Source organism: Anomaloglossus baeobatrachus, chromosome 5, assembly GCF_048569485.1.
Source record: "Anomaloglossus baeobatrachus isolate aAnoBae1 chromosome 5, aAnoBae1.hap1, whole genome shotgun sequence".
Lineage (NCBI taxonomy): Eukaryota > Metazoa > Chordata > Amphibia > Anura > Aromobatidae > Anomaloglossus > Anomaloglossus baeobatrachus.
Window position 1 is genome coordinate 239,297,825 of NC_134357.1, and position 27,749 is coordinate 239,325,573.

The 27,749-nt window shown below is 43.1% G+C and overlaps 1 protein-coding gene across 4 annotated transcripts; it reads left to right on the top strand.

Annotated features, from left to right (window-relative positions):
• Positions 1-29: 29 nt before the first annotated feature.
• Positions 30-26,907, top strand: LOC142311134 (uncharacterized). Of its 4 annotated transcripts, none has more exons than XM_075349276.1 (6): positions 30-192; positions 8,340-8,528; positions 14,524-14,647; positions 18,252-18,379; positions 18,491-18,599; positions 25,570-26,907. In XM_075349276.1, exons 3-6 carry the CDS (start codon positions 14,614-14,616, stop codon positions 26,289-26,291), a joined length of 993 nt encoding a protein of 330 aa, XP_075205391.1. In that variant the 5' UTR covers positions 30-192; positions 8,340-8,528; positions 14,524-14,613; the 3' UTR covers positions 26,292-26,907. The 4 variants fall into 4 exon arrangements, with proteins under 4 accessions (XP_075205391.1, XP_075205394.1, XP_075205392.1 ...); XM_075349279.1 differs by having other exon boundaries at positions 18,279-18,379; XM_075349277.1 differs by having other exon boundaries at positions 180-210.
• Positions 26,908-27,749: the final 842 nt, after the last annotated feature.

Genomic DNA, 27,749 nt, shown 5'->3' on the forward strand with positions numbered 1-27,749 from the left:
AAGGAGCCCATACAGTATAGCATCAACCATACACGCCCGTGATGTGCGTCTGATTGCGCTTTGCTGTAGTATCTGCAGGGCCTGTGATCATGTCATGTGGGAGGAGCAGCCGTGCTGTAGGCACTGCAGAGCTGTGTAATGTCATGTGATCAGTCACGTGTGCACACCCTGGCGTGGAGCCCTAATGATCAGGTGTGAAGCTACTGCAATGTCAGTGTCACTTTACCTATAGGTTTTATGTTCTGTGCTGTTTATTGTTCTGTGCTGTTTATTGTTCTGTTTTTATTATTCTGTTCTGTTTATTATTCTGTGCTGTTTATTGTTCTGTGCTGTTTATTATTCTGTGCTGTTTATTATTCTGTGCTGTTTATTGTTCTGTGCTGTTTGTTTATTGTTCTGTACTGTTTGTTTATTGTTCTGTGCTGTTTATTGTTCTGTGCTGTTTATTGTTCTGTGCTGTTTATTGTTCTGTGCTGTTTATTGTTCTGTTTTTATTATTCTGTTCTGTTTATTATTCTGTGCTGTTTATTGTTCTGTGCTGTTTATTATTCTGTGCTGTTTATTATTCTGTGTTGTTTATTGTTCTGTGCTGTTTGTTTATTGTTCTGTACTGTTTGTTTATTGTTCTGTGCTGTTTATTGTTCTGTGCTGTTTATTGTTCTGTGTTGTTTGTTTATTGTTCTGTACTGTTCTGTTTGTTTATTGTTTTGTGCTGTTTATTGTTTTGTGCTGTTTGTTTATTGTTCTGTATTGTTTGTTGATTGTTCTGTACTGTTTATTGTTCTGTGCTGTTTATTGTTCTGTGCTGTTTGTTTATTGTTCTGTGCTGTTTATTGTTCTATGCTATTTATTGTTCTGTGCTGTTTATTGTTCTGTGCTGTTTATTGTTCTGTACTGTTTATTGTTCTGTTTTTATTATTCTGTTCTGTTTATTGTTCTGTGCTGTTTATTGTTCTGTGCTGTTTATTATTCTGTGCTGTTTATTGTTCTGTGCTGTTTATTATTCTGTGCTGTTTATTATTCTGTGCTGTTTATTGTTCTGTACTGTTTGTTTATTGTTCTGTACTGTTTGTTTATTGTTCGGTACTGTTTATTGTTCTGTGCTGTTTGTTTATTGTTCTGTACTGTTTGTTTATTGTTCGGTACTGTTTATTGTTCTGTCCTGTTTGTTTATTGTTCTGTACTGTTTGTTTATTGTTCTGTACTGTTTGTTTATTGTTCTGTGCTGTTTATTGTTCTGTGCTGTTTGTTTATTGTTCTATGCTATTTATTGTTCTGTGCTGTTTATTTTTCTGTGCTGTTTATTGTTGTTCTGTGCTGTTTATTGTTCTGTGCTGTTTATTGTTATGTGCTGTTTGTTTATTGTTCTGTACTGTTTGTTTATTGATCTGTGCTGTTTATTGTTCTGTACTGTTTGTTTATTGTTCTGTGCTGTTTATTGTTCTGTACTGTTTGTTCTGTGCTGTTTATTGTTCTGTGCTGTTTGTTTATTGTTCTGTGCTGTTTATTGTTCTGTGCTGTTTATTGTTGTTCTGTGCTGTTTATTGTTCTGTGCTGTTTATTGTTCTGTGCTGTTTGTTTATTGTTCTGTACTGTTTGTTTATTGATCTGTGCTGTTTATTGTTCTGTACTGTTTGTTTATTATTCTGTGTTGTTTATTGTTCTGTACTGTTTGTTCTGTGCTGTTTATTGTTCTGTACTGTTTGTTTATTGTTCTGTACTGTTTGTTTATTGTTCTGTACTGTTTGTTTATTGTTCTGTGCTGTTTACTGTTCTCTGTTTAAGTTCTCTGCTGTTTGCTGTTCTCTGTTGTTTTTGTTCTCTGCTGTTTATTGTGTCTGCTGTTTATTGTTCTCTGCTGTTTATTGTTCTCTGTTTATTATTCTCTGCTCTTTATTGTGTTTGCTGTTTATTGTTCTCTGCTGTTTATTGTTCTCTGTTTATTATTCTCTGCTGTTTATTGTTGTCTGCTGTTGATCTCTGCTGTTTGTTTATTGTTCTCTGCTGTTTATTGTTCTCTGTTTATTATTCTCTGCTGTTTATTGTTGTCTGCTGTTGATCTCTGCTGTTTGTTTATTGTTCTCTGCTGTTTGTTTGTTCTCTGCTATTTATTGTTCTCTGCTGTTTGTTTATTATGTGCTGTTTTTTGTTCTCTGCTGTTTGTTTATTGTTCTTTGTTGTTCATTATTCTCTGCTGTTTATGTTTTGCTGTGTGTGTGAACCGTACAGCTGCACTTGCATTACCGCGTGTCAGCCCCACACAGTTCTGTTAGTATCTAAACCAGAGGTCCCAAACTTTTCCAAGCTTGAGAGCCACATTCAGCTCTGAAAGAGAGTTGCGAGCCACGTCCAGCTCCCTCCTCATCACTGTAGTGACACCAAGAGCTCCCATTACCGGTATAATGACAGTAAAGCTTTTACACAGAAATCACACAAAGATAGTATACCAATATTCAGGGGATCCAACTTTACCCCCATTCAGATCTGATCTTCAGCATGGGTCTACTCGCAAAAGTCACCATCTGGAGACCTGCCCTTCATACCTGTTTGCTAGACCTGGTGCGTATGCACCAAGCTGGCAGACAGCAATGAGCCACACATAATGGGCCTGTGAGCCACATGTTGAGGACCCCTGATCTAGACCATAGGACTGTCCTTATTGTCCAGTAACTATAGGCTCCTATTATAGGAATAATCCCAGTAAGCCACCACTGAGTCGCCTTTCCCATAAGATTCCCGACAGCCATGTGTTTTCACATAATAAAAGCCCTATCAGTCTAAACCTCCCTGTGTCTAATACTATACAAAGCCCAACAATATCATGGCAACATTGAGATCGTATTGTGGCAATGCGATATCGCATCTAATGATTTCCTATGGAGTCACCAATGTGTTGGCTCTTCTGTCGCTGGTCACAAGCCGCACGGAACTTGCCTGCTATAGACTCCAATGCAAGTGACATATGACTTGTCGACTTCTCTGTGACTTGGCAGCTTCGAATCAGTGCTGGGGCTGAGGATACAAAGATTAGCTGGACTCACTTGCAGGGCACACTTAGTTTTCTATTGATAATCTCCTGCTGATAAACTTCTGCTTGTATTGAAACCATAACACACAGAATATTAAAGGGAACCTGTCAGGTGCATTATGCACCCGGGACCATGAGCAGTTCTGGGTGTACATTACTAATCCCTGCCTAACCGTCCCTGTATACACTAGCATAGAGAAAGAGATAGTTAGAAAAAGTATTTCTAAATATCTTTTATCTTATCCACCGATTAGTCCGCCCTCTTAACATGTTAGCATGCCCACAGGAGTGTGCTAACATGCTATTCAATGCAGCATCAACACCGGTTACGCTCGTACCTGTGTTTGCTGTGACCGCGCTTCTGAATACCGGACACTTCCAGTCATGGCAGTAGACCTCTCTGAAGCCGGGACGCATATACCCGGCTTCATACTGCGCATGACCAGAAGTGCCCGACATTCAGAAGCGCGAACACAGGTATGCACTGCACTGCTGGTGAAGCTGCATTGAATAGCATGTTAGTACACCCCTGTGGGCGTGCTGCCATGCTAAGAGAGCGGAATAGTCGTGGGATATAACGCCCAGGGGACTAGTCCCCTCGCTCATTAGCATATTTCTAAAGATCTCTTTATCTATGCTACTGTATACAGGGACGGTTAAGCAGTGATCAGCAATGTGCACAAGAGCCTGACAGGTTCCCTTTAAGTGACATATCCTGTGAATAAGTGTCTCTGCGCCTACATCATGCTGACAGATTCCCTTTCATTGACTTGCCTGAGAACTCCTGTTGTAATGTAGCCCCTGCCTAATACTTCAGCATTTTAGATGTCTACTGTCATAAGAAGATAAGCTTAGAGCTTTATGTATTCTTGATACCAGGAAGCTCCAGGTATAATTTTTGGGTATAAAACTAGTTGTAGATGGGGAGCGGGATGATACATTTTACTTCCAGCTTCTGAGTGTATAAGGAAAAAGCTACAGCCTGTTATGCTCTGGTCTCCCAGTGACCCCTGAGTGACTACTTTTCTTCATGTTATCACCCCCTTACGAATATGATAGGGTATATGCTCCCTCACTGTCACACTGGGAGGGGATTCTGCTAAGGTCTCGTTCAGACATCAGTGATTTCTCATAGGAGGAAATCGGTCCGAGTTTCATCACTGTTTTTGACCACAGTGTCAGCAGAGTATGGTCAGCGTCAGTTTTTACCATCAGAGTTTGGTCTGAGTTTCATCAGTATTTCTTGAATGAAAAACAAAAAAAAAGTTTTCTGTTCTATTTTTTTTTTCCTGAACCCATAGACGTGCATTGCTGATTTGGATCCGACATTCACGAAAAATCACGGGCCCCATTCACTATTCTAGGTACGAGTGGCATCCGTGAGAAGCACAAACGTAAAAAACAGACATGTGATTGAGCCTTACCGACATGAGACGATCAGACTTTAACTATCTAAATGCTGCAGTGCTGAATCTGTGTGTTCTCTCCATGACTGGCACGTGCACCAGAGATTTATTGCTTCCTCTGTTTATTTGTTCTTGTTTTTTTTGAAGATAAGTGAATGTAGACATTGGCAACTTTTAACTTGATACACCTTATTTTTTGGAGCAATGTGATTTTTTTTTTTTTTTCATTTTATCACAAAATTGTGGGTATTTTCACAATTTACCAGGTATCTACATTCACAAAATATTTGACTGTAGGGATATATGCTAATTCTTTAATATTTTTTCCTTTTGAATTTGTTCTTTTAGCAAAGTCTTCTCTTCACAGAAGACTTCTTCACAAAATAATGGTAGCCATCTTGACCGGTCAACTAGATAAAGGAAGATACAAAATGACTGAGAGTATATTAAACCTCATTCTGGAGATTGTCTACCTGCTGACTGGAGAGGTGACGTGACATCTGTATTGATGGGAGAACAACCTGACTAGATAGGTGAAGGCTTCTCTTCATCTAGTACTTATTGGTGTTTGTGATGGGCGTGTACAAGAGAGCAAAGGATGGACGAGGCCGAGGGACGATCCAACAGGTTTATTCACAAGAACACTGGAACAGCACACGATAAGTCCACGTAAAACAGATTCGGGGCCCTTCCCGACAATCCTCGGACTGGATAACAAAGCAATCGTCCTTACAGTAGTCCAAAGAGTTCCACACAATCCCACGGGCCGCCACACAGGCCTAGCTCCGTCCGTGTCCACAGCCACCCAGGCTGGGGCTCCTGCTCTCTTCAAGTTTCAGCTCACTCTGAAGTTACAAAAAGGGAAATGCATTGTCTGGGCTGCTTGACCAGCCCACCATGTTTGTTCAGGGGGTAGGGGTCACACATCCTATCATCAATGATTTGGTCCATCACAGGGCTCCAATATGTCTGCCAGCCACAGTAGATGAAGGGATCCCCTGCTGTAAAGAACAATGACTATTCCTTCACTGGCCAATGCAATTACAGATTAGATACACAACTCTGGATAGAAGAGGACAGGCTATTTACATAATCACATTAGATGCCAAGACTACAATTGTATGAGAGAGACACATTGAGACCAGTAGCTCTCCCAAGAAAATACATGAATTACAACTAATACAACCAGGAAAATATACATATCATGACATAGTATCACAGCATATACAGTGAGAGGGTAAATTACATCTTCACAATCCCTCCCCCTCCCAACTTGTGTACGTACTAGGGACCTCTACAGGTCACTGGTTAAGTACACACAGGCAGAGCGTTACTTACATGTGGCTTCATGCAGCCACGAATTGGCATCGTAGCTCTCCCACATCATTGCCCAGGAGAACAGCTGCAGGCAGACCACCCATCACCCCAACCACACATCGCCTGACCCCAAAACCAAAGTTCAGATCCACAGTGGCTGTGGGAATAGTCCTCCATTGTCCACCAGCCAGTTCAATAACAATCCCAGGTCCTCTATGGATTGCCTCAGGCCGAACCACTCGGGGATCAGCCAGTGTGAGGAAAGCACCCGAGTCACAAAATCCAACAAGTCTCTGTCCATCCAGCACAACCTCCTGCAAGTGCTTACCTCGATGAGCAGAAGTCGTCATAACTGCGGGTCGCACCCCGTAAACTCCTGGTGGTGCAACATGGGGGGCTGAGTCACTAGGCCAGTCCTCACATAACGGTGCCACATCTTCCTCCATGGCACTGGGCTGTAAATAATTAACAATCCGATTGGGTGCAGGATCAGTCCTCATTTGAACAGCTGGGCAGGAGACTTGCCGATGCCCTGGCTGTCCACATTGATAGCATCTGAGCTGGGTCTCCCTCCATCCAAGGCGTCCTCTTGGGTAAGGGGTAGGGGAACTTGGAGGCCGGCTCCCACCTGAAGGTGCTGTAGGGGTTTGAGGATGATTCCTCCATGGCCTGGCTGGGCATGAGGCCTGCAAATGCCCGGGATGCCTACAAACATAACACCTGCGCTCTGTTACTTCCTCTCCCCGGCGTATTCCAGAAAGTGCAGTAGAAGCAACTGGAGGCACATTAACACGGGTATCAACATGTGGTGGCTTAGAGGAACGGGGAACAATGGGGACAGAATAACTGGGGGCATCCGGTGTTGTGGAGCTGTTAGGCGTCTCTCCATCCTCCAACAGAACCCTCCACTGAGGCTTGATGGTGAGAGCCTCATCAGCGAGAGCAGCAGCTTCCTCCACTGTCGCTGGTTTTCTCTCACGCACCCATTCCCGGATCTCAGCGGGGCACTGGGCAAAGAATTGTTCTTTTAGGATGACCTGCAGGAAGGTCTCCCAAGATAAGGCCTCCTCTGCCTCCAGCCAGCGATTACATATTTGTTTGAGTCTATGAGCATATATCTTAAAAGACACTTCCCCATCACAGGCTAAAGCACGGAACTGAGTCCTGTAAGTGTCTGGGGTCACAGCATAATGTTCTAGAATAGTCTGTTTAATATCCGCATACTCACAGTTCCACCGAGGGTTCATAGCTCTATAGGCTTCAGCAGCTCCCCCCTCTAGGAGCCCAACCAGATGCCGGACACGCTCCCTGTCCGGGACTTCCATTAATCGACACTGATGCTCAAAGTCCTGGAAGAAGCCCTCAATGTCGCCTGCAGCCTCATTAAACGGCTTAAAGTCTTTGCGGGACACCCTGGGAAGTTCCCTCATGATGGGTGCTGGGGTTACAGTCTGTCTGGAACCTCTCGCGGCTTCCACAGCGAGCTCCTTATCCAGCAGTGCCATCTCCTCCATCCTGCGTTCCTTCTCTTTAGCTCCACGCATGGCCTCCCTCTTATCTTCTATGGTGGCCTCATCTCCAAGCAGTGCCATCTCCTCCTTGTACCACACAACCCATTGACTTTTTTGGGTATTCACCTCCGGCTGCCGTCTTTCTTCCGTTTGCTGTGAGGATCCTTCCTCCACGTCATTTTGCGAACAGACTCCTTCTAGCGCCTCAATCAGCTGCTCCTTGGAGAGTCCTTTGAAACGAACTCCTACTTCACGGGCCTTTGATTGCAGGCTCCCCAAAGTCCAGGTCTTGTACTCTGCAGTGCTGGTTCCTGATGTTGAGCCATTGTCCTCCATTCCTTCTGCTCTTATCCCAGCGCTGCCAACCAGTTTATGACGGGGGTGTACAAGAGAGCAAAGGATGGACGAGGCCGAGGGACGATCCAACAGGTTTATTCACAAGAACACTGGAACAGCACACGATAAGTCCACGTAAAACAGATTCGGGGCCCTTCCCGACAATCCTCGGACTGGATAACAAAGCAATCGTCCTTACAGTAGTCCAAAGAGTTCCACACAATCCCACGGGCCGCCACACAGGCCTAGCTCCGTCCGTGTCCACAGCCACCCAGGCTGGGGCTCCTGCTCTCTTCAAGTTTCAGCTCACTCTGAAGTTACAAAAAGGGAAATGCATTGTCTGGGCTGCTTGACCAGCCCACCATGTTTGTTCAGGGGGTAGGGGTCACACATCCTATCATCAATGATTTGGTCCATCACAGGGCTCCAATATGTCTGCCAGCCACAGTAGATGAAGGGATCCCCTGCTGTAAAGAACAATGACTATTCCTTCACTGGCCAATGCAATTACAGATTAGATACACAACTCTGGATAGAAGAGGACAGGCTATTTACATAATCACATTAGATGCCAAGACTACAATTGTATGAGAGAGACACATTGAGACCAGTAGCTCCCCCAAGAAAATACATGAATTACAACTAATACAACCAGGGAAATATACATATCATGACATAGTATCACAGCATATACAGTGAGAGGGTAAATTACATCTTCACAGTGTTCCCCTTCATCCACAGGAATATATATTAATGAAGACTACACCAGGTGAGTCTGTGCCCTCTACAAAGCATCCCTATGTGACAGCAGTACGGAGCAGGACCCAGGACCTCTATGCAGGGTCTACATGCCACCCACTGATGGAGGAGGACAAGCTCCACAATATCCTAGAACTTACCAACAAGATTATTCAGTTGCTAACTGAAGAAGTGAGTACTTCTAGAAGCACTGAGATATCGGAGAGACAAATGGCTTCCCATAATTATGAATTTGCCATGATCGGGCCTATTTCTGTAATATATTTGTCTTATGCACTGTCTTGAAAAAACACCAAAGTTAAAACGGTTCTCCATCTTTGTGGCCATTTTTGGGGGGTGCATGCATTTTGGGCTAAAAATCATTTTTGCGATTGAGTACATTAAAAATATTGCCGCCTATAGCCGCTGTATTACACTGTCTATTAATGGCTGCAGGATGAGGTAACAGGGTTGGCCACATTATTTGTATTTGATGTGTTGAGGACATGGTTTTGTGGCATGTTTTACAGTTGCAAGAGGCTGATAGACAGGTCTGGTCACATGCTCCTCCACTGGCGGCCAAGTTATGGACGGGAGAGCTGTGCAGTCTGTGAGGAAAGCTGCAGTAACTACAGCAGAATAAGAACTTGTGTCACGGGGTCTTTCTCCGATATCACACAATCAACAGAGCAAGAGATGATTGACCAAGCCAAAGAATATTTATTCCATGCAATCCAGAATGTCCATCAAATAATCCACCACACAGAGGGTAAAATAGTCCAGTAATGGGATAAATGTCCCGGGGAAGAGACACAATCCTCCAGCAGTCCTTTTCCAGGGAAATCAAGGTTTCTCAATTGCTTGCTGGGGTGTTACCTGTAGCTGCAGCTTCTCCCCCAGAGGATCAATCTTCTTCCTTGTCTATTGAAGTTCTCAAACAAACTGAATAATCTCCCAGGTAAACAGAGAGTTTAGGTGGATTCCAGGCCCCCTCCCCCAGACCTAGGGACAGCAGCAATGCAGGGGGTTATAACCCTGCAGACAGGACAAATAATACATAGAATGGACAGAGCACTACGCCTAAAATACGAACCTGCACAAAATTATAAACAGCACCCCATATTCCACCATCACAACCTCTTCCTCCTTCTTAATAAGTGAGTGTGCCATGAGGTCTACACAGACCTCTGGCCACCTCACTTAAGTCCATGTTGCTTAGCTGTGGATAGTCCCTTGTACAGCGGTAGGGTTGGAAGGACAAGCTTCCCTTTGTGTCCTCCTTCACTCAAACTGTGTTTCCTGCACCCACAAATCGACATTGTAGATCTCTCACATCATTTCCTAGGAGAATATCTGCAGGCAGGCTGCTCATCACCCTAACCACACATTGCTTGACCCCAAAGCCAAAGTCCAGATGTACAGTTGCCTTTGGGATATTCCTCCTTTGTCCTCCAGCCAATTCAATAACAATTCCTCTAAAACACAGTTTTTATTACCAAAATTAAAATAATCTAATCAAGCCATAGATCATAGTATCATAAATAGCTATATCGGTCAGTGAACACACAGCAAAAGTTGTTCAAAGGTGAATGCACTCTGAAAGGGTTATCTATCTATTGTGAGGGATAGCCCAATGTAGAATTGTTGATTTTTAAGATATTATTAAATTATTAGTTAATAGAGCTAGGCTACAATTCCCTGGTCTCACTCCTTCCTAGCCGCAGAGGTTAATACACCATAATGTTTTGCGCGCCCCCGCTCAACGTCGGCTATCCCTAAAAACCCTATACTTAGCAGTGTGCCAAATAACGACCCATACCCCAAAGGTGCAGGTTGTGCTGAAGTCAGTTGTTCAATCACACATTGTGCATGGTCAGTATAAGAGTTATTAATAAACGTATACGTATTGTTGTTGGTCATATATACGGTTCCCAATTGGGACAACCTATACACATACTCGCATTTAGGGATATACAAAAAAGGTCTAAGTTAGTTATTTAAGAATCCTAGTTAGTCCAGATGACCAACAGATTTGTTGTGGGCCCATAAGTAAAAAAAAAAAAAGTCCCAATAAGGGTAAACTTATCTTGCTGGAGAGTGAACTCCCAGAAGCACCCCGACGCGTTTCCCCCACTTTATCTGGGGTTCATCCGGGGATGTTACCACAACGTGAAAGTTCACTAACTTCAGGCCACCTAATAGTTTCCAGTGTCCTGTCAAAGATCCGTGTAGATATTGAGAAGATGATACGAATGTCCTCTTGTGCTGTGCAGAGAGGACTTCAGCAACCCACCCTGTCAGGCTGAAAAGGATCCTTATTTGGCACACTACTAAATAGTCACCGGGCTATGCCTCACACCAGATAGATAACCCTATCAGAGTGCATTCACCTTTGCACGACTTTTGCTGTATGTTCACTGACCGATATAGCTATTTATGATACTATGATCTATGGCTTGATTAGATTATTTTAATTTTGGTAATAAAAACTTTGTTTTAGAGCAATATTTTTCGGTCTTTTAGCAGATTTCTCTCTATTTGGTTAATTATTTATGGTTTTTTAATTCAATAACAATCCCTGGTCCATGATGTATCGCCTCTGGCCGAACCACCCGGGGATCAGCCCAGGATGTCCGCACCCATAACATCTCCTCTCTGTGATTCCCACAGGGCGTGGTTGGAACTGTTGGGGCCCAGGATTTTGAGCTGTTGGTATCATCGGCCTGTGGCCGGATGGAGGGGCAGAAATAACCTGAATGGGCCGGGGAGCAGGAGCAGACTGTGGCTTTTTGTCCAGAAGCCTCCACCATTGCGGTTGGATAGTAAGGGCCTCATCAGCCAGGGCTGCAGCTCTATCCAATGTGCATGGCGTGCGCTCTCTGACCTATTCCCGTAGTTAGAATTGACAGAGCACCACGCCTAAAATATGAACCTACACAAAATTATACACAACCCCCAATATTCAACCATCACAGCCTGTCATACCGATATAATAGGAAGTAGCACAAAATCATGTCTCCAACACATCTGTTAAAATGACAGATTTGGCCACATTAGGGTTAACTCATTCCTCGGCCAGCAATAAGCAGTGTAGTACAATGGCTATGGGAGGCAAACGGTGAAAAAGTTTCAATGAAACCCAATTGCAAAAACGATTTTTAGCCTGAACGCATGCAATTCTGTAATAAAACAAAAAATTGTCCCTCGGGTGGACAACGCGTTTGACTACATTCTATGATAATAGCTGATATTGCATTCTAATTTTTGCTCCCTGCCCCAGGCAACGCCGCACGCACTGAGGGAGATTTATTGATGCCGTCTAAATGTTATAAAGTTCAAAACTACAGTCCTAAACAATGAAATTGCAACATCAAGAAGGAAAAGTCATGCACTTGGGGAAATCACAGGTTAAATTGACATGTTACTGATCTGCAAATGATGAAAAAAATGGAAACAATATTTTCAAAAATCTCGATTTATTCAGCATGGAGTATGAGCTTCAGACGCTAAAATCACTTACAAGACGTGGCTGCTATCAATAAGGTTATTAATAGTTGTATGAGGAATGTTCTGCCTCACTGAATGCACTTGGGCAACTCATCAAGATCCACTGCTGGTAGCTTCCTTTGCAATTGCTCACTAATGATGCCCCAGATTTTAACAATGGGCGACGAGCAGGTGCTGCAGGCCAAGGGAACATATTTAGACCACGCGTGCTGCATATAGTAGTACGAGCAACATGTGCTTTGGTATTGTCATGTTGTAAAACAGCTACTGGCACACTTTCACAATGCCTTGTAAAGGCCACTTCATGGTGTTGCCCACATGGTCTTCAGACCAATCTCTGGCTAGCTCTGTATCCAAGACAAAAGCAGAATTTATTGCTGAAAAGGATAGCCCTCCATTCCAGCCTACATTGCCATCTTGCTCTGCACCATGATAGCCTTTGACAGTGTTAGGGTATGTGCGCACGTTGCTTTTTACCTGCTTTTTACCTGCTTTTTTGCTGCTTTTTCTTCTGCGCTGTTTAATGCCAAAATGGATGTGTTCTTCTATTCAAGCAAAGTCTATGGGAATTTGGGTTTCTTGTTCACACTATGTTGTTCAAAATGCTGCCTTTTTGTGGCAGAACTTTGGTCAAAAACTCAGCTTTTCAAAGAAGCAACATGTCAATTGTTTTTGCCATTTGGGTTTTGCACTGCAAAGCTGAGTTTTTGACCAAAGTTCTGCCACAAAAAGGCAGCATTTTGAACAACATAGTGTGAACAAGAAACCCAAATTCCCATAGACTTTGCTTGAATAGAAGAACACATCCATTTTGGCATTAAACAGCGCAGAAGGAAAAGCAGCAAAAAAGCAGGTAAAAAGCAACGTGCGCACATACCCTTAGCATGAGTTAAGTGCAGCACCAGCAGCTGCTTGTCTGACTTGTAGCCCAATGTCTTGCAATAGCCTTCTGATGGCTTGTGTAGACGCTGCATGATGCCTTAGGCTTGGTATTGACATCCAATTTAACTTGCAGTACAGAATGGATCACTAGGCGTTATTCATTGGCTTCGCCAGGTAACAGCGCAGCCATCCTACTACCGGGCTTATGTGTGGGTTGGCATTATGTATGATAGCCAGACCCTTATAATTTTCATTCCCAGTATACTAACAGCTCAACGGTACATTGACTTGGTGGTGGCACGAGTATTATGACCATTTCTCAAAAGTATCACAGGAGACATTTTCAACACAGCAGTGCCAGGCCACAAGTTGCTCGTGGTGCTGTGAGTATCCTTTGTGGACTAATATACTACTATGGTCTGACGCGCCTCGGACTTGTGTCCCATTGTGCACGTTTGGGACTCAATGGTTGGAAATTGCAAAGGGAGCTGCTATTAGCAGTTCTTGATAATTTGCCATCCATCCATAAAGTGTTCATCCATCCTGTGATTTCCATAATTCCACAACTTTTCCTTCTTGGTGTTGCAGTTTTAACATTGAGGAATTTAGATGAGACAGAGGCTGCTCCGAATGAGTCATGGTTCAATACATTTGAGGCCTCTTGCGAGATGTGTTGCACATTATTGAGGCATGTTACACTAGTGAGGTGCAAAACCTGTCAAAACACACAAATCTGGCATAAGGAATTTGTGAGAGTTTATAATGCAAATTGAGTCTTAAGGGTACTTTACACGCTGCGACATCGCTACTGATATACCGTCGGGGTCACGTCGTTCGTGACGCACATCCGGTAGCGACATCGCAGTGTGTGACCCTAATGAGCGACGATCAACGATCGCAAAATCATTCCAAAACGGTGATTGTTGACACGTCGTTCATTTCCTTAATATCGCTGCTGCCACCAGTACGATGTTGTTTGTCATTCCTGCAGCTCCACACATCGCTGTGTGTGACACCACAAGAGCGACGAACATCTCCTTACCTGCATCCACCGCCAATGCGGAAGGAAGTAGGTGGGCGGGATGTTATGTCCCGCTCATCTCCGCCCCTCCGCTTCTATTGGCTGGCCGCTTAGTGACGCCGCAGTGACGTCGCTATGATGCCGAACGCACCTCCCCCTTAAGGGAGGGATTGTTCGGCGGTCACAGCGACGTTGCTGACAAGGTATGTCCTTGTGACGCTGCCGTAGCGATAATGTTCGCTATGGCAGCGATCAACACATATTGCACATACGACGGGGGCGGGTGCTATCGCTCGCGACATCGCTAGCAATCGCTATCGATGTCGCAACGTGTAAAGCACCCTTTAATTTTGGCTCATATTCTTTGGTAAATTTCAACAATACCCTATACTTACCCTGATCATAATTTGGACTTTGTATGACATTCTCCAATCTTAAGGGGAGCTGGGAGCAAGAAGTGAGTAAAAAGAGGAGTCTGATCTGCGGTCTGAAAATTGGCATTTGGTTTGTGGCTTAAATATCAAGTCTGAATTTTGGAGTCCTGATTTGGCTTAAAGGGGTTATCAGGGCTTCATAAAAAAAATGGGAGCTTTAACTACAAATGGCACCTAAAATGACTATAATCCACGTCTGCTTTACCGTCCTCACTGTTTTGTCCTTTGAACAATCTCCACACTGTGGGCGTCATGCCAGTGCAAAGCTAAAGTGTTCCTAGAAAAAAATATCTGAAATTTTGGCAAGAACGCGGAATTATGGCTGTAATGTTTTCTGTGCCAGGTTCCTATAAGATGTCAGGACGTCACTGTCTATTTCTCCGTGGAGGAGTGGGAGTATGTAGAGGGGCACAAGGATCAGTACTAGGACGTCATGATGGAGGATCACCAGACCCTGACATCACAGGGTAAGAGAAGAATTTCATCAATTGTAAAGTAGTGGTGTATCATTCAGGTATGCTAAACTTGGATTTATGACAATTGTTTCAATTCCAATCACTGATTCTTATATTTTCGTATGCCCCGATTTAAAAAAAAAAAAAAAAACTAAACAAAACACTTCTATTTTTAACCATCATGTATGGATTTTGCACAAAACATGCGCAAAATTATGTACAAATGAGATAAACAAGAAGAATATTTATTGTAGCCACAATAATATAGATATACTATATATATATATATATATATATATGTATATATATATATATATATATATATACAGTGTATTTCTTGAACGCTCATTCTTTAGCTTTATTGGATATTCATTTTTGCGACTTTTCCTTTTCTCTTCAAAGCTTCTCTTGATACCTTTTTCCCAACAGCTTCATTTTTTGTTTCAAACATGTCATCCTTATGAATTTCTGAATATCCAGATGCACAAAAATCTCTTCCTTCAGTTTTGCCTCGGAGAGTCCCTGAAACTTGGTACACAGGTACTCAAAATCTCTCCTTCTTTCAGTAGGGCTTTCACAAACTGCTTAATTAGTCCAAGCTTTACCCCTTAACGACCGCAGGCCGTACTGGTACGTCCTAAGCAGTCGTAATGTAAACACCTGCGGCTGCTGCGGGCAGCTGCCAGTGATCCGCGCACATGTCAGCTGATTTGTACAGCAGACATGTACCTCGCAGGCACGAGTGTATCCACGATCGACCCACGCCTGTTAACCCCTTAAATTGCAATATGAAAATGTGACATTTTGATTTAAATCTTCACTTACTGTGAGCTGATGGTTGCCATGGTAGCACAGGCTCATGTGATGACTCCTGTAGCTATCATGACTCACTTACTGTTTCAGCCAGCTGAGTGTTGATTGTAACAAGAGGTGAGAATTTTTGGTGATCTGAGTTATGTAGCTGTGATTAACAGAAATGAATGAGCGATCAGATTGCTGATCCTTATAGTCCCCTAGGGGGACTAGTAAAATAAAAAAAAAAAGTTTTAAAAAACTCTAAAAGTTCAAAATATACACACATTTGGTATCACCACATTGAGAAATGCCCGATCTATCAAAATATGAAATCATTTATTCTGATCGGTAAATGGCATAGCGTCAAAAAAATTGCAAACGCCCAAAGTACATTTTTGGTTCTCCACAAATTTTGGGCAAACTCAAATAACAGGTGATCAAAACATAGCATCTGCGCAAAAAAATACCATTAAAAATGTCAGCTTGAAACGCAAAAAATAAGCCGTCAATGAGCCCGAAAAATAAGACCGATATGGGATGCGAAGATGGCGCAAAAAAGTGCACCACCTTTTTTGGACAAACTTCTGTATTTTGTTTTCACCCCTTAGATAAAAGTAAACCTATACATGTTTGGTGTCTACAAACTCGGCATCACACTGACCTGAGGCATCACACCCACACATCAGTTTTACTATATAGTGAACATAATGAATAAAATATCCCCAAAACAGTCATGCAATTGCACTTTTTTCCAATTTATCCGCACTTGGAAATTTTTTTGCCGCTTTCCAGTACACTATATGGTAAAACTCATGGCTTCATTTAAAAGTACAGCAAAAAACAAGTTCTCATATGGCAAGATTGACAGAAAAATAAAAAAGTTACAGCTCTCGGAAGAAGGGGAGCAAAAAAGAAAATTGTCCGGGGAGGAAGGGGTTAATGTGGAGTGGTGGCAGGAGAAGTTCAGCAGGATCAGCTAAACTTTCCACAACTATGTCTTTGAGTCCAGTCTGCAAACATGTTCTCCTTGGCCAACTTTTTTGGCCCCCGTGATGAGTCCTATCCCGGCAGTCCCATTCACACAAAAGTCATGGATACTTTGTGTATCCTCCTTGCTGCCCAAGGAGCCAAGGGAGAACATTCAGATCACCACATATTGACCATTCTTGATCCTCATAGTTAAATTTCTTGACACTAAGGCGGGCTTTGCACGCTGCGACATCGCAAGCCGATGCTGCGATGCCGAGTGTGATAGTCCCCGCCCCCGTCGCAGATGCGATATCCTTGTGATAGCTGCCGTAGCGAACATTATCGCTACGGCAGCTTCACATGGACTCACCTGTCCTGGGACGTTGCTCTGGCCGGCGACCCGCCTCCTTATTAAGGGGGCGGATCGTACGGTGTCACTGCGATGTCACACGGCAGGCGGCCAATAGGAGCGGAGGGGCTGAAATGAGCGGGATCTAAACATCCCGCCCACCTTCTCCCTTCCACATATCCTACGGGAGCCGCGGTGACGCCGGTAGGAGATGTTCCTCGCTCCTGCGGCTTCATAGACAGCGATGTGTGCTGCTGCAGGAACAAGGTACAACATCGTACCTGTCGCTGCAGTGAAATTATGGATTACGCCGACGCTACACCGATGATACGATTACGACGCTTTGCGCTCGTTAATCGTATCATCTAGGCTTTACACACTACGATGTCGCCTGCGATGCCGGAAGTGCGTCACTTTCAATTTGACCCCACCGACATCTCACCTGCGATGTCGTAGTGTGCAAAGTACCCCTAAGGCTATGTGCCCACGCTGCGGAAAATGCGCGGAATTTGCTGCGGATTTTTCGCGGAAATTCCACAGATTTTTCAAAAATCTGCAGCACAGCTACTCCCCAGCCATTTCTATGGCATTTGGGAACTGCTGTGCCCACGCTGCATTTTTTTCCGCAGCGGAAATAATGCGGATTTCCCTGCGGAAAAATCAGCAGCATGTCAATTATTCCTGCGGACTTCTCCGCAGGGTCCCATATACTTACCTGCCTTGATAGCAGACACCCGAGTCACTTTCTCCTTCCGGTGCACAGCAGCGCGGTGGATCCAGGTACAGGAAGGAAGAGGTGGGCGGGGCCTGCATGAGCTCCGGTCATGTGACAGCCGGAGCTAGTTCAGGCCCGCTCACCTCCTGCACAGTGCAGCAGACGATGACAGAGTGACCCGGCTGCCGGAAAGCGAGGTGCTGCATGATGGAGGTAAGTATGAACACCCGATCACTGCAGCGCTTGTTCTGCATTGAGGATGCAGTGCCGAAGCCATGGTACTGTATCCTCAATGCAGAATGTCCACACCATATCCACAGGACATTCCGCAGCATGGAAACAGACAGAAGTTGTGGTGCGGATTTCTGGGAGCTCCTGCGGAATGTCCTGTGGATATAACCGCAGGACACTGTCCCCGTGGGCACATAGCCTAAAGTCTAAATTCTCATAGGTTTCCTTCTAGTGCGCAGAATGCCCTCCAGGCACTAAAGCATACTCGCTGGCATTGTGCAGCAGCACTGCCGTCAGGCTTTTTTGGATGAATTAATAAAGACTCCACTTGCTCATTTTGTACTCGGTCTTACATTTTCCATCACTGCAATACACTAGAGCACCATCTTAGGAAAAGTATGGAAGGATTTCCTTCTGGAATGCTATTCTCTAGGAAGCCTATGGAAGCAGTGTTTGTGAAAAGCTGTATGTGATGGAATGTTTATATATTTTTACTGAGTTCAGCGATCGAAAGTATATAAAACCCCCCTCTTACTTTTACATTTTTTCCTTTGCAGACCTGTATTATTTTTCTCTTCCAATAGATGGGGACAGTAAAAGCAATCTAACGGAGAAGTGTCCCAGTCCTCAGCATTCACATCACAGTTGTCCAGAGGAAAATCATGGTTTTAGACCGGATCCTCAGGTAGATGAGGGATATGCAAATCCCATATACAATGCCATAAAGATAACATGTTCTGCTACACTTCCCCGCAGTCTTCTGACTTTTTATTATTTGTTTTGCATGTTCAATCAGAGTGAAGAGCCAATTAATTTTAAGGTTGAAGTTTTAAAAGAAGAGGAAATGTATATGTGTAAAAATCAACAGTGTAAGGAGGAAGAAATGTACGTAAATGCCAGCCTTGGTGAGTATTCATCACTCAAAATAGACTTCTTTATTTTGATGATACAAGGCACTAAGCTCTTTAATGTGCCTACTATGGTTCCCCCACCAAGAGAGATCAATTGCTTCAAGGAAATCTGTCAGCAGGTTTTTGTTGTGTTATCTGATTGCAGCATGAGGTAGAGATAGAGACCCTGATTCCAACAATGTATCACTTAGATTACGGAGTGCAGTAGTTTTGATAGAATCACAGTTTTATCTGCTGCAGATGTATCAGAGCTCTGAATGTTGAGCCCTGTGTAACCCCCATCCACACTACTGATTGTCTAGTTGACAGAAAGCTGCCAATCAGTGCTCATGTCGTGGTTGGACCAGGAAGCACGAGACACCTAGTTCCGTAGTGATAATCTTCTACTGTCAAAACACTGATTGTATTGAAAGAGCAGCACACAGCCTAATAAATGACACATCACTGGAATTTTTTGCCCTTACATTAGAGTGCTTTCAGATTACATAGCAAAAACCTGGTGACAGATTCGCTTTTTACCATATGCCAATGAGGGGCCAGTAAGGATATTGTAGTACAGCACTAGGGATTAAATCTACTTTAGTCTAATTAATCAGTCAAGAAAATTCATAGATTAGAATTTTTTTTATTTATTTATATTTTAGATTGCAGTCCTCATAGATACACATATGATGAAAGTTGTCCAAGTTGTAGAATATGTCAGAGAGCAGATAAATCGGACCTGTTGAATTTAGTAGTCTGATCCTTCTGTTGTCCTGGTAGGTAGAAGGTGTCCGGAATCAGCTTATTCTACTTTCCACAAACAGAAGACATGAATGTTTGACCTGGCCAATCCGAGCATGCATGTGTATAGGGGACGTAAAAACATTAGACGGCAGAATGAGTTATATATGTTATTTGTCAGTGTTTCACAACATATTGTTAAATGTTGTTTATTGATTGGCAGACTTGGGATCGGAAAGCCTAACTGGGTTTAACAAAAACGGCCTGGATATCTGGCTAGACACCAGTCCCCCATATAAGTCTATAGGTACCAAAATCCGGCTCTTAAAAATGGTGATAGAAGGGATAGCGCAAGTGCGTTATATTTGCTGGTCTCTAGCGCGGCTGTAACTGCTTCCAGGGCCACTCACTTACCTTCATACATATTCACTGCTTCCCCCGCCCACCGGCAGTCCTGGCATCTGTGATTGGATGCATTCAGACGTGCCCCCACCCTGTGTGACAGCGTATTTTACTGCTTTCAATCACAGACCCTGTCTGCAGGTCTATTGGTGTAAGAATAAATGAATAAAAAATTGGCCTAGGGTTCCCCCATATTATGATACCCAACACAGATAAAGAATACGGCTACAGGCTGCAGCCCCCAGCCCTGCGCTTATGCATGTGGATTAAAATAAGAGGAACTGCATGCAGCTTTTTTTAAATGTATTATTAGTTGAATAGATAATTTAAAAAAAACAGCATGCAGTCCCCCCACATTTTTATACCCAGCCATGATAACAGCTCGGGGCTGGTATTATCAGGCTGGAGAGACCCATGCTTATTGGGCTCCCCCCAGCCTAAAAGGTTATTGAAATGTACATTAGTTTTGCTGTCCAGAACATTAATCAAGGCAGAATTGGTGTGCTACCCATCATGATTTCCTGGCTTTTCATCAGTACAGCTACAGCCAGTCGAGCGGCACACAGTTTCATCACTTCTTTTTATGAAGCCTAATGAAATGGTAATTATTCCAAAGTACTAAATCATCATCATATTTTATATGTACCTTGACAAATTGCTTAAATAGTTTCTAGTATAATACCTTAGTGTTGCTTTCTTCTGCAAAAAGCAAGTAAGAGCTTCCCTTTAAGAACTTAACGCAACCTCCACTGCTATTTGTACTCTAAAAAGTCTTAGTTTTACTAATCTTGCTGGGTACTATAATCCATACAATCCTTTAAATCGGTTTTCCTAGCTAAGAGATTTATAGCTTATCCATAGGATATTCACCTCTATAGAAGTTTGAAAAATAGCCAAATGTGCAAAAATGACTAAAGTGGGAATAACCATCCCCCAATCTAGCTGTTCTTATTATACAATAAGGCCAAAATTTTACTCAATAGTTGAAAGGGATATACTATTATTATTATTATTTATTATTATAGTGCCATTTATTCCATGGGGCTTTACATGTGAAAGGGGTATACATAATAGGTACAAGTACAATAATCATAAACAATACAATGCACAGACTGGTACAGGAGGAGAGAGGTCCCTGCCCGCAAGGGCTCACAGTCTACAAGGGATGGGTGAGGATACAGTAGGTGCGGGTAGAGCTAATCGTGCGGTGCTATGGAGAACTGAAGGTTACTGCAGGTTGTAGGCTTGATGGAAGAGGTGGGTCTTCAGATTCCTTTTGAAGGCAGAGAGTTCCAGAGTATGGGGGAGGCACGGCAGAAAACTTGGATACAATTGTGGGAAGAGGAGATGCGAGGGGAGTAGAGAAGGAGATCTTGTGAGGATTGGATATTATGGCAGGTGGCTTTGTATGTCATGGTTAGGATTTTGAACTGGAGTCGTTGGGCAATGGGAAGACAGTGAAGGGATTGACAGAGAGGGGAAGTCGGGAAATAGCGCGGGGACAGGTGGATTAGTCGGGCAGCTTAGTGTAGAATAGATTGAAAAGGTACGAGACTGTTAGAAGGGAGGCCAGAGAGGAGGAGGTTGCAGTAATCCAGGCAGGAGATAATAAGGGCATGCACTAGTGTTTTTGCAGCTTCATGGAAATGGAATCTACGAATCCTGGAAATATTTTTAAGTTGGAGGCGGCAGGAGGTGAAGAGGGTGTGGATATGCAGCTTGAAGGAGAGAGCGGAGTCGAGGTTCACCCCCAGGCAGCGAGAACATGAGACTGGGGAGAGAGAGCATCTATCGACGTTGATGAATAGGTCTGTTGGGGGCATTGAGTGAGGAGTGGGAAAGATAATCAATTCTGTTTTGTCCATGTTCAGTTTTAAAAATCGAGCAGAGAATAAGGATGAAGTAGCAGACAAACATTGTGGGATTTTGGTTAGTAGGGAGGTGATGTCAGGTCCAGATAGGTAGATCTGTATATCATCAGCGTATACGTGATATTGAAAGCCGTGGGACTCTATGAGCTGTCCCAGGCCGAAGGTGTAGATAAAGAACAGCAGGGGTCCAAGAACTGAGCCTTGGGGGACACCGACAGATAGAGGGGGAAATGAGGAAGTGGTGTGAGGGTGGGAGTCGCTGTTAGTCCGGTCAGTGAGGTGAGGAGATCCAGGATGTGGCCAAATCTGTGATTCCGAGAGATGAGAGAATCTTTAGTAGAAGGGAATGGTCCACTTTGGCAAAGGCAGAGGACAGGTCCAGCTTAGTAGGTCATTGGTGACTTTAGTTAGTTATTTACGGATAAATCTGTTGTGCTGCTGGTCAAGAAGATAGCCAATGTAGATGTTGGTGTTGCAAAAAACTGCCTTAGGCTATGTGCGCACGTTGCGTCGTCCTACTTGCAGTTCAAAATGCACCCTCTGGCAGTAATTGATTTTGCCAAAGTTGCTTTTGCCCACAAAAAAATGGTAAAGACGCATGCGTATTTGCCGCGTTTTAGCCGCGTTTTTAGCGCTTTTTACATGCTTTTCCATTGCGTTGTGACAGATGCGTTTTGAACATAAAGACACTGCTAAATAAACTTTAAACAGTCAAACACATGGAAAAAAGTGAAAAAAAATTTTTGTAAAAAAATATGGGAATATTAAAGAAAATATTTATTTTTCCATATAATTATAGTATTTTTAATCATTTTATTGGAAAAATAGCAATAAATTGATATTTTTCTATCATTTAATTGTCGGACTATGGCGGGCTTTGCACACTACGACATCGCAGGTGCGATGTCGGTGGGGTCAAATTGAAAATGACGCACTTCCGGCATCGCATGCGACATCGTAGTGTGTAAAGGCTTGATGATACGATTAACGACCGCAAAAGCGTCGTAATCGTATCATCGGTGCAGCGTCGGCGTAATCCATGATTACGCTGACGAGACAGTCCGATGTTGTTCCTCGCTCCTGCGGCAGCACACATTGCTGTGTGTGAAGCCGCAGGAGCGAGGAACATCTCCTACCGGCGTCACTGCGGCTTCCGTAGGATATGCGGAAGGAAGGAGATGGGCGGGATGTTTACATCCCACTCATCTCCGCCCCTCCGCTCCGATTGGCCGCCTGGCGTGTGACGTCGCTATGACGCCGCACGACCCGCCCCCTTAACAAGGAGGCGGGTCGCCGGCCAGAGCGACGGTCGCAGGACAGGTGAGTCCATGTGAAGCTGCCGTAGCGATAATGTTCGCTACGGCAGCTATCACAAGGATATCGCTGCTGCGACGGGGGCGGGTACTATCGCGCTCGGCATCGCAGCATTGGCCTGCGATGTCGCAGCGTGCAAAGTACCCCTTAGTGTGTGTGTAAAGGGACATATTATTCCATTATTTTAATGTTAGAAAAGCATGCGTTTTGGTAGTTCTAAACGCACTCTTTCTGCAGCAAAAAAGCAGATGAAAAGCAGGAATTTTGATGTTTCTTGCTTTTTACAACTTCTTATTGACTTCAATGTTAGCAAAACGCTGCAGAAATGGCAAAAACAATTGACATGCTGCTTCTTTGAACGCATGGTTTTTGCCACAATTTATGCAAATTTAACGCTGCATTTGGAAACGCAAAGTGCGCACAGATTTTTGACATTTTTTCCATAGACTATTATGGAAACGCAAAACGCATGCCTTTTGGCATAAGAACGCTGCTGCTCAAAACGCTGCGGAAACGCAGGTGAAATATGAAAGGAGAAAAGAGTATACCAAATAGAGATCACCAAGAAACTGATTATATAGAAATATAGAAAAGCAAAAAGCACACTTCTCTCCACACTGGGAGTGAGGGGCCACACAAAGACAATTAAAAACATTTAAAAAGCCAAAGGCATCGTTCCCCAAACGCCAAAACCTTATAAAGGACAATCAAATGACAATTTAGTATGCAGATTATGTATACCTCTTTACATCAATTTGATAAACAGTATAGGCAGGCTATAAACAGCTCACCCATCAATGTGCAATTCTAGCAGCGTTTTCAAACATATAAGAGCGTTATTTATAGGCTAAACAAATGGAGCCTATATCTTATAGGTGTAATATGATATGTCAAAAAACTGCATCTATAGGGCACAATACTTCAGGGGGCACAATACTTCAGGGGTCACAAACCGCTGTTTTAGTTATAATAATATTCATGCATCAAATGGACCAGACATGGTAAATGAGCCCTCATAGTCACTAGGGGTGACCAGAGAATCAAAGTAAAGACAGGCAAAATCACCTTGATCAGGAACTGTGAGCTGTAGTGCAGAGCTTAAGTATATTAATAACTATGAAACCGCTTCACAGACCCTGAATTCTATGGCCATACAAACTGGAATGGATGGGACCAAGGTAAAACCCAGTCAATAATTCAAGGTGAGACCAGTCGAGCCCATACTTACTACCATACAGAGATGAACCAGGCATAGGGCTAAGGTGCAGAGAGGGTAGGTTTTGGCGTGGTAACCCCACGCGTATCGCCACTATAGAGGTGGCTTCCTCAGGGGAAAAAGGCAGACAGTGCATAGCTCAGTGTGTGCCCTATTTCAATCAAACGCTAGATTAGATAATTGCTTACCAGTACGCAGCTCAGAGAAACTCAGCGTTATAGGATGCAATGTTTCTGATGGCGGCCGCCATCTTGGCTGAATCACATGATTCAGACAGACCTCTCCCACTGTTCTCACAGCGCATGCGCGGGGAAACGCAGCACTAGGCACATTTCAAAACACAAATTTCCTCAGCATAAAAGGTCCCTAACGCAGCGCATATACATCCAGGATCATAGCGGTTGTATTTTAAGACGGTATAGTGTTTATTTAAAAAAGGTCTCTCACTTTTAGACAGCGCATGCGCAGAAGAACGCTGCACATACTTAGTGCATTCTCTACAGGCACAATCACACAGATTACATAATGCAATGCGCATGCGTTCAAATACACAGTGCTCTGTAGTATGTCCCTGAGCTGCCACAAACGCGATCTATTAACCCCTTATGGGTTTACTCCCATATTCAATAGGATAATATATACTCAGTCCTAATAAGGACTTTAAGAAAAAAGAAAGGGGAATAGCAACTCCCAATTAACATAAGGTTATATGTGGCCCTCAATGATTATTATAAGCCCTCAATGGGATTTTTTTGCATGATGTTAAAAAAGGCGACTAGCGCTTACATGGACATACAGTATCACTTATACTCAGGCCAGGAACATATTTTTCATTGTGTTAGAGATGAGTGAGAAATAGTCCAAAAAGTACCAAATAAGGTCACGCAGGTGAAAACGCAACGTGGGCACATAGCCTTACTGCTCACCTCTCTGACCCCACCTCTCCTCTCTGTCACTTGTTCGGTCCTCACCGCCTGCTAAGATCACTGACATTTGTGCTGAAATCACTTGGTCTCTCACCCTGGCCCAAGACTTCCAGCTTTCATGAGGCCCGGAAAGATTCTGTGCATGCGCATGAATGGTCATATTGTCATGACATCGAGGTGTGCACCATCACTTTGAGGGCATATACGTAATACCTTCCCAGGTCTCATCAAAGCCGTAAGCCCAGCACGAGAGACATTTCATTTGGAAATGGATTACAAAATTGTCGAATATTTGGCGATCAATGTAACTGCCATTTTGCTGAATTAAAGCGAATCAAAAAATAGTCGCATTTTGGTGAATGCAGATTTTTTTTTAAATTCCAGAAGAATTCAGTTTTTCTCAAATATATTTGCTCAGCTCTACTGTTTTAATAAATTAATTATTGTTTTGTGGTGACATTTGTTCTCTTCAAATAACATCTATCCTTAAAATCTGATTCTTCTTCTTGCAGATGACTGTGTGAAATTCTCAGAAGAACATCTCTTATTTCCACATTATGCATCAGAACGTAAAGAAATTCCTTATCCTATGTATTTTGAAAACTCCATTAACCCAAATACAACCTCAGTTCTTCACAACATTGATGCATCATCTGATCCAACCTATCACAGTGAACCTTCATCTGATCACTCACAGACTCTTAAACAACATTTAACCTGTAAAGACGTAAAGATATTTACTTGTTCTGAATGTGGGAGACATTATAAAACAATCTCTAACCTTTCCATGCACATGAGAAAGCACAGAAACGAGAGACCTTTTTCCTGTTCGGAATGTGGGAAGTGTTTTACCAAGAAATCAATTCTTGTTGATCATCACAAAGTTCACACCGGCGAGAAGCCATTTTCATGTACCGAATGTGGCAAATGTTTTACCAAGAATTCGGCTGTTGTTGACCACCAGAGAGCTCACACAGGAGAAAAGCCATTTTCATGTTTAGAATGTGGGAAATGTTTCTCTAGAAAATCCATTCTTGTTGAACACCAAAGAATTCACACAAGGGAGAAGCCGTATTCGTGTTCAGAATGTAGGAAATGTTTTATAGCCAAACATCATCTTCAAAGACATCAAGTAACTCACACAGGGCAAAAGCCATTTTCATGTTCCGAATGCGGGAGAGGCTTCACCAGGAAATGGCTTCTAGAAAGACATCTGATAACTCACAGAGAATAAATCGTTTTTCAAGTTTAAAAATAGGGAAACACTTTTATTCCAAAATGGGGTTTTGCTGAACAATAGAAACAGAGCAGAAATATTGATGTTCACACTGTGGGAACTGTTTGTGTATGAGCTTTTGAGGTATTTGAGCTGAATATTCATGACTCTAGATTAAACTACAGTAATTTGATGGGGCGTGTTGTGACACATCTATAATTTGTTTTCCACAAATTATGTTGCTGGCTATTGTAATGCACAGGATATTCAATTGACTAACCTTAACCAGTTCATGACTGGGGTGTCTTACCTCTTCCTGAGCAGGCACATTGTCGGGTTTTATCATTCATGCACTCTTAACAAATCTTCTGATTCAGATGTTCAAATAACATTTGCCTCTTTTTTTCGTTACACATGGGGCCATTTTTTTATGTAACTTTTATATTCTTTTTTTATCTTTTTGTTTTGGGGTTTTTTACATTAGGGGAAAATGTAAAGAAAATTAGAAAATACGTGTCTACTTTTCACAGTTTTTCAAATGCAAAGGATCTCTACAAATATTTTAAATTGTGCTTCCCTTTCATGAAGAAATTAATTTATATATTTGGCATACTTTTGTTTGATTGAGACTATAAACAGCGATTCTGAGTCAGTGTCTATTTTTAGTTTTATTTATTAATTTATGTATTTTTGTTCTATTTTATTGACTTTTTTTCTTTATTTTTTCATTTATTTTACACACTGTGCCCCACATAAGGTCTTAAAAAGCCTTTGGGGGATAGAGGGGCATTTTAAGATTAAAATTTTTTGTATTGTTGATTTCCTTTATAACTGGACTGGTATATTAGGGACAGTTCAGCCTCCCTTTTCCATGGCAAAGCTGCCTGAGTCTCCTGGGACCCAGCAGCTACTGTTACCTACATATCCCACCCAGCAGCTACTGTTACCTACATACCCCACCCAGCAGCTACTATTACCTACATACCCCACCCAGCAACTACTGTTACCTACATACCCCACCCAGCAGCTACTGTTACCTACATACCCCACCCAGCAGCTACTGTTACCTACATACCCCACCCAGCAGCTACTGTTACCTACATACCCCAGCCAGCAGCTACTGTTATCTACATATCCCACCCAGCAGCTACTGTTACCTACATACCCCACCCAGCAGCTACTGTTACCTACATACTCCACCCAGCAGCTACTGTTACCTACATATCCCACCCAGCAGCTACTGTTACCTACATACCCCACCCAGCAGCTACTGTTACCTACATACTCCACCCAGCAGCTACTGTTACCTACATACCCCCCCCCCAGCAACTACTGTTACCTACATATCCCACCCAGCAGCTACTGTTACCTACATATCCCACCCAGCAGCTACTGTTACCTACATACTCCACCCAGCAGCTACTGTTACCTACATACCCCACCCAGCAGCTACTGTTACCTACATACCCCACCCAG

Bases quoted from the DNA above. Each gene is read 5' to 3' on its own strand.
- LOC142311134 (XM_075349276.1), top strand. From the start codon at position 14,614: ATGATGGAGGATCACCAGACCCTGACATCACAGG. The intron at 18,380-18,490 runs GTAGATGAGGGA...ATGTTCAATCAG, and splicing joins GTTTTAGACCGGATCCTCAG to AGTGAAGAGCCAATTAATTT. The intron at 18,600-25,569 runs GTGAGTATTCAT...TTCTTCTTGCAG, and splicing joins GTACGTAAATGCCAGCCTTG to ATGACTGTGTGAAATTCTCA.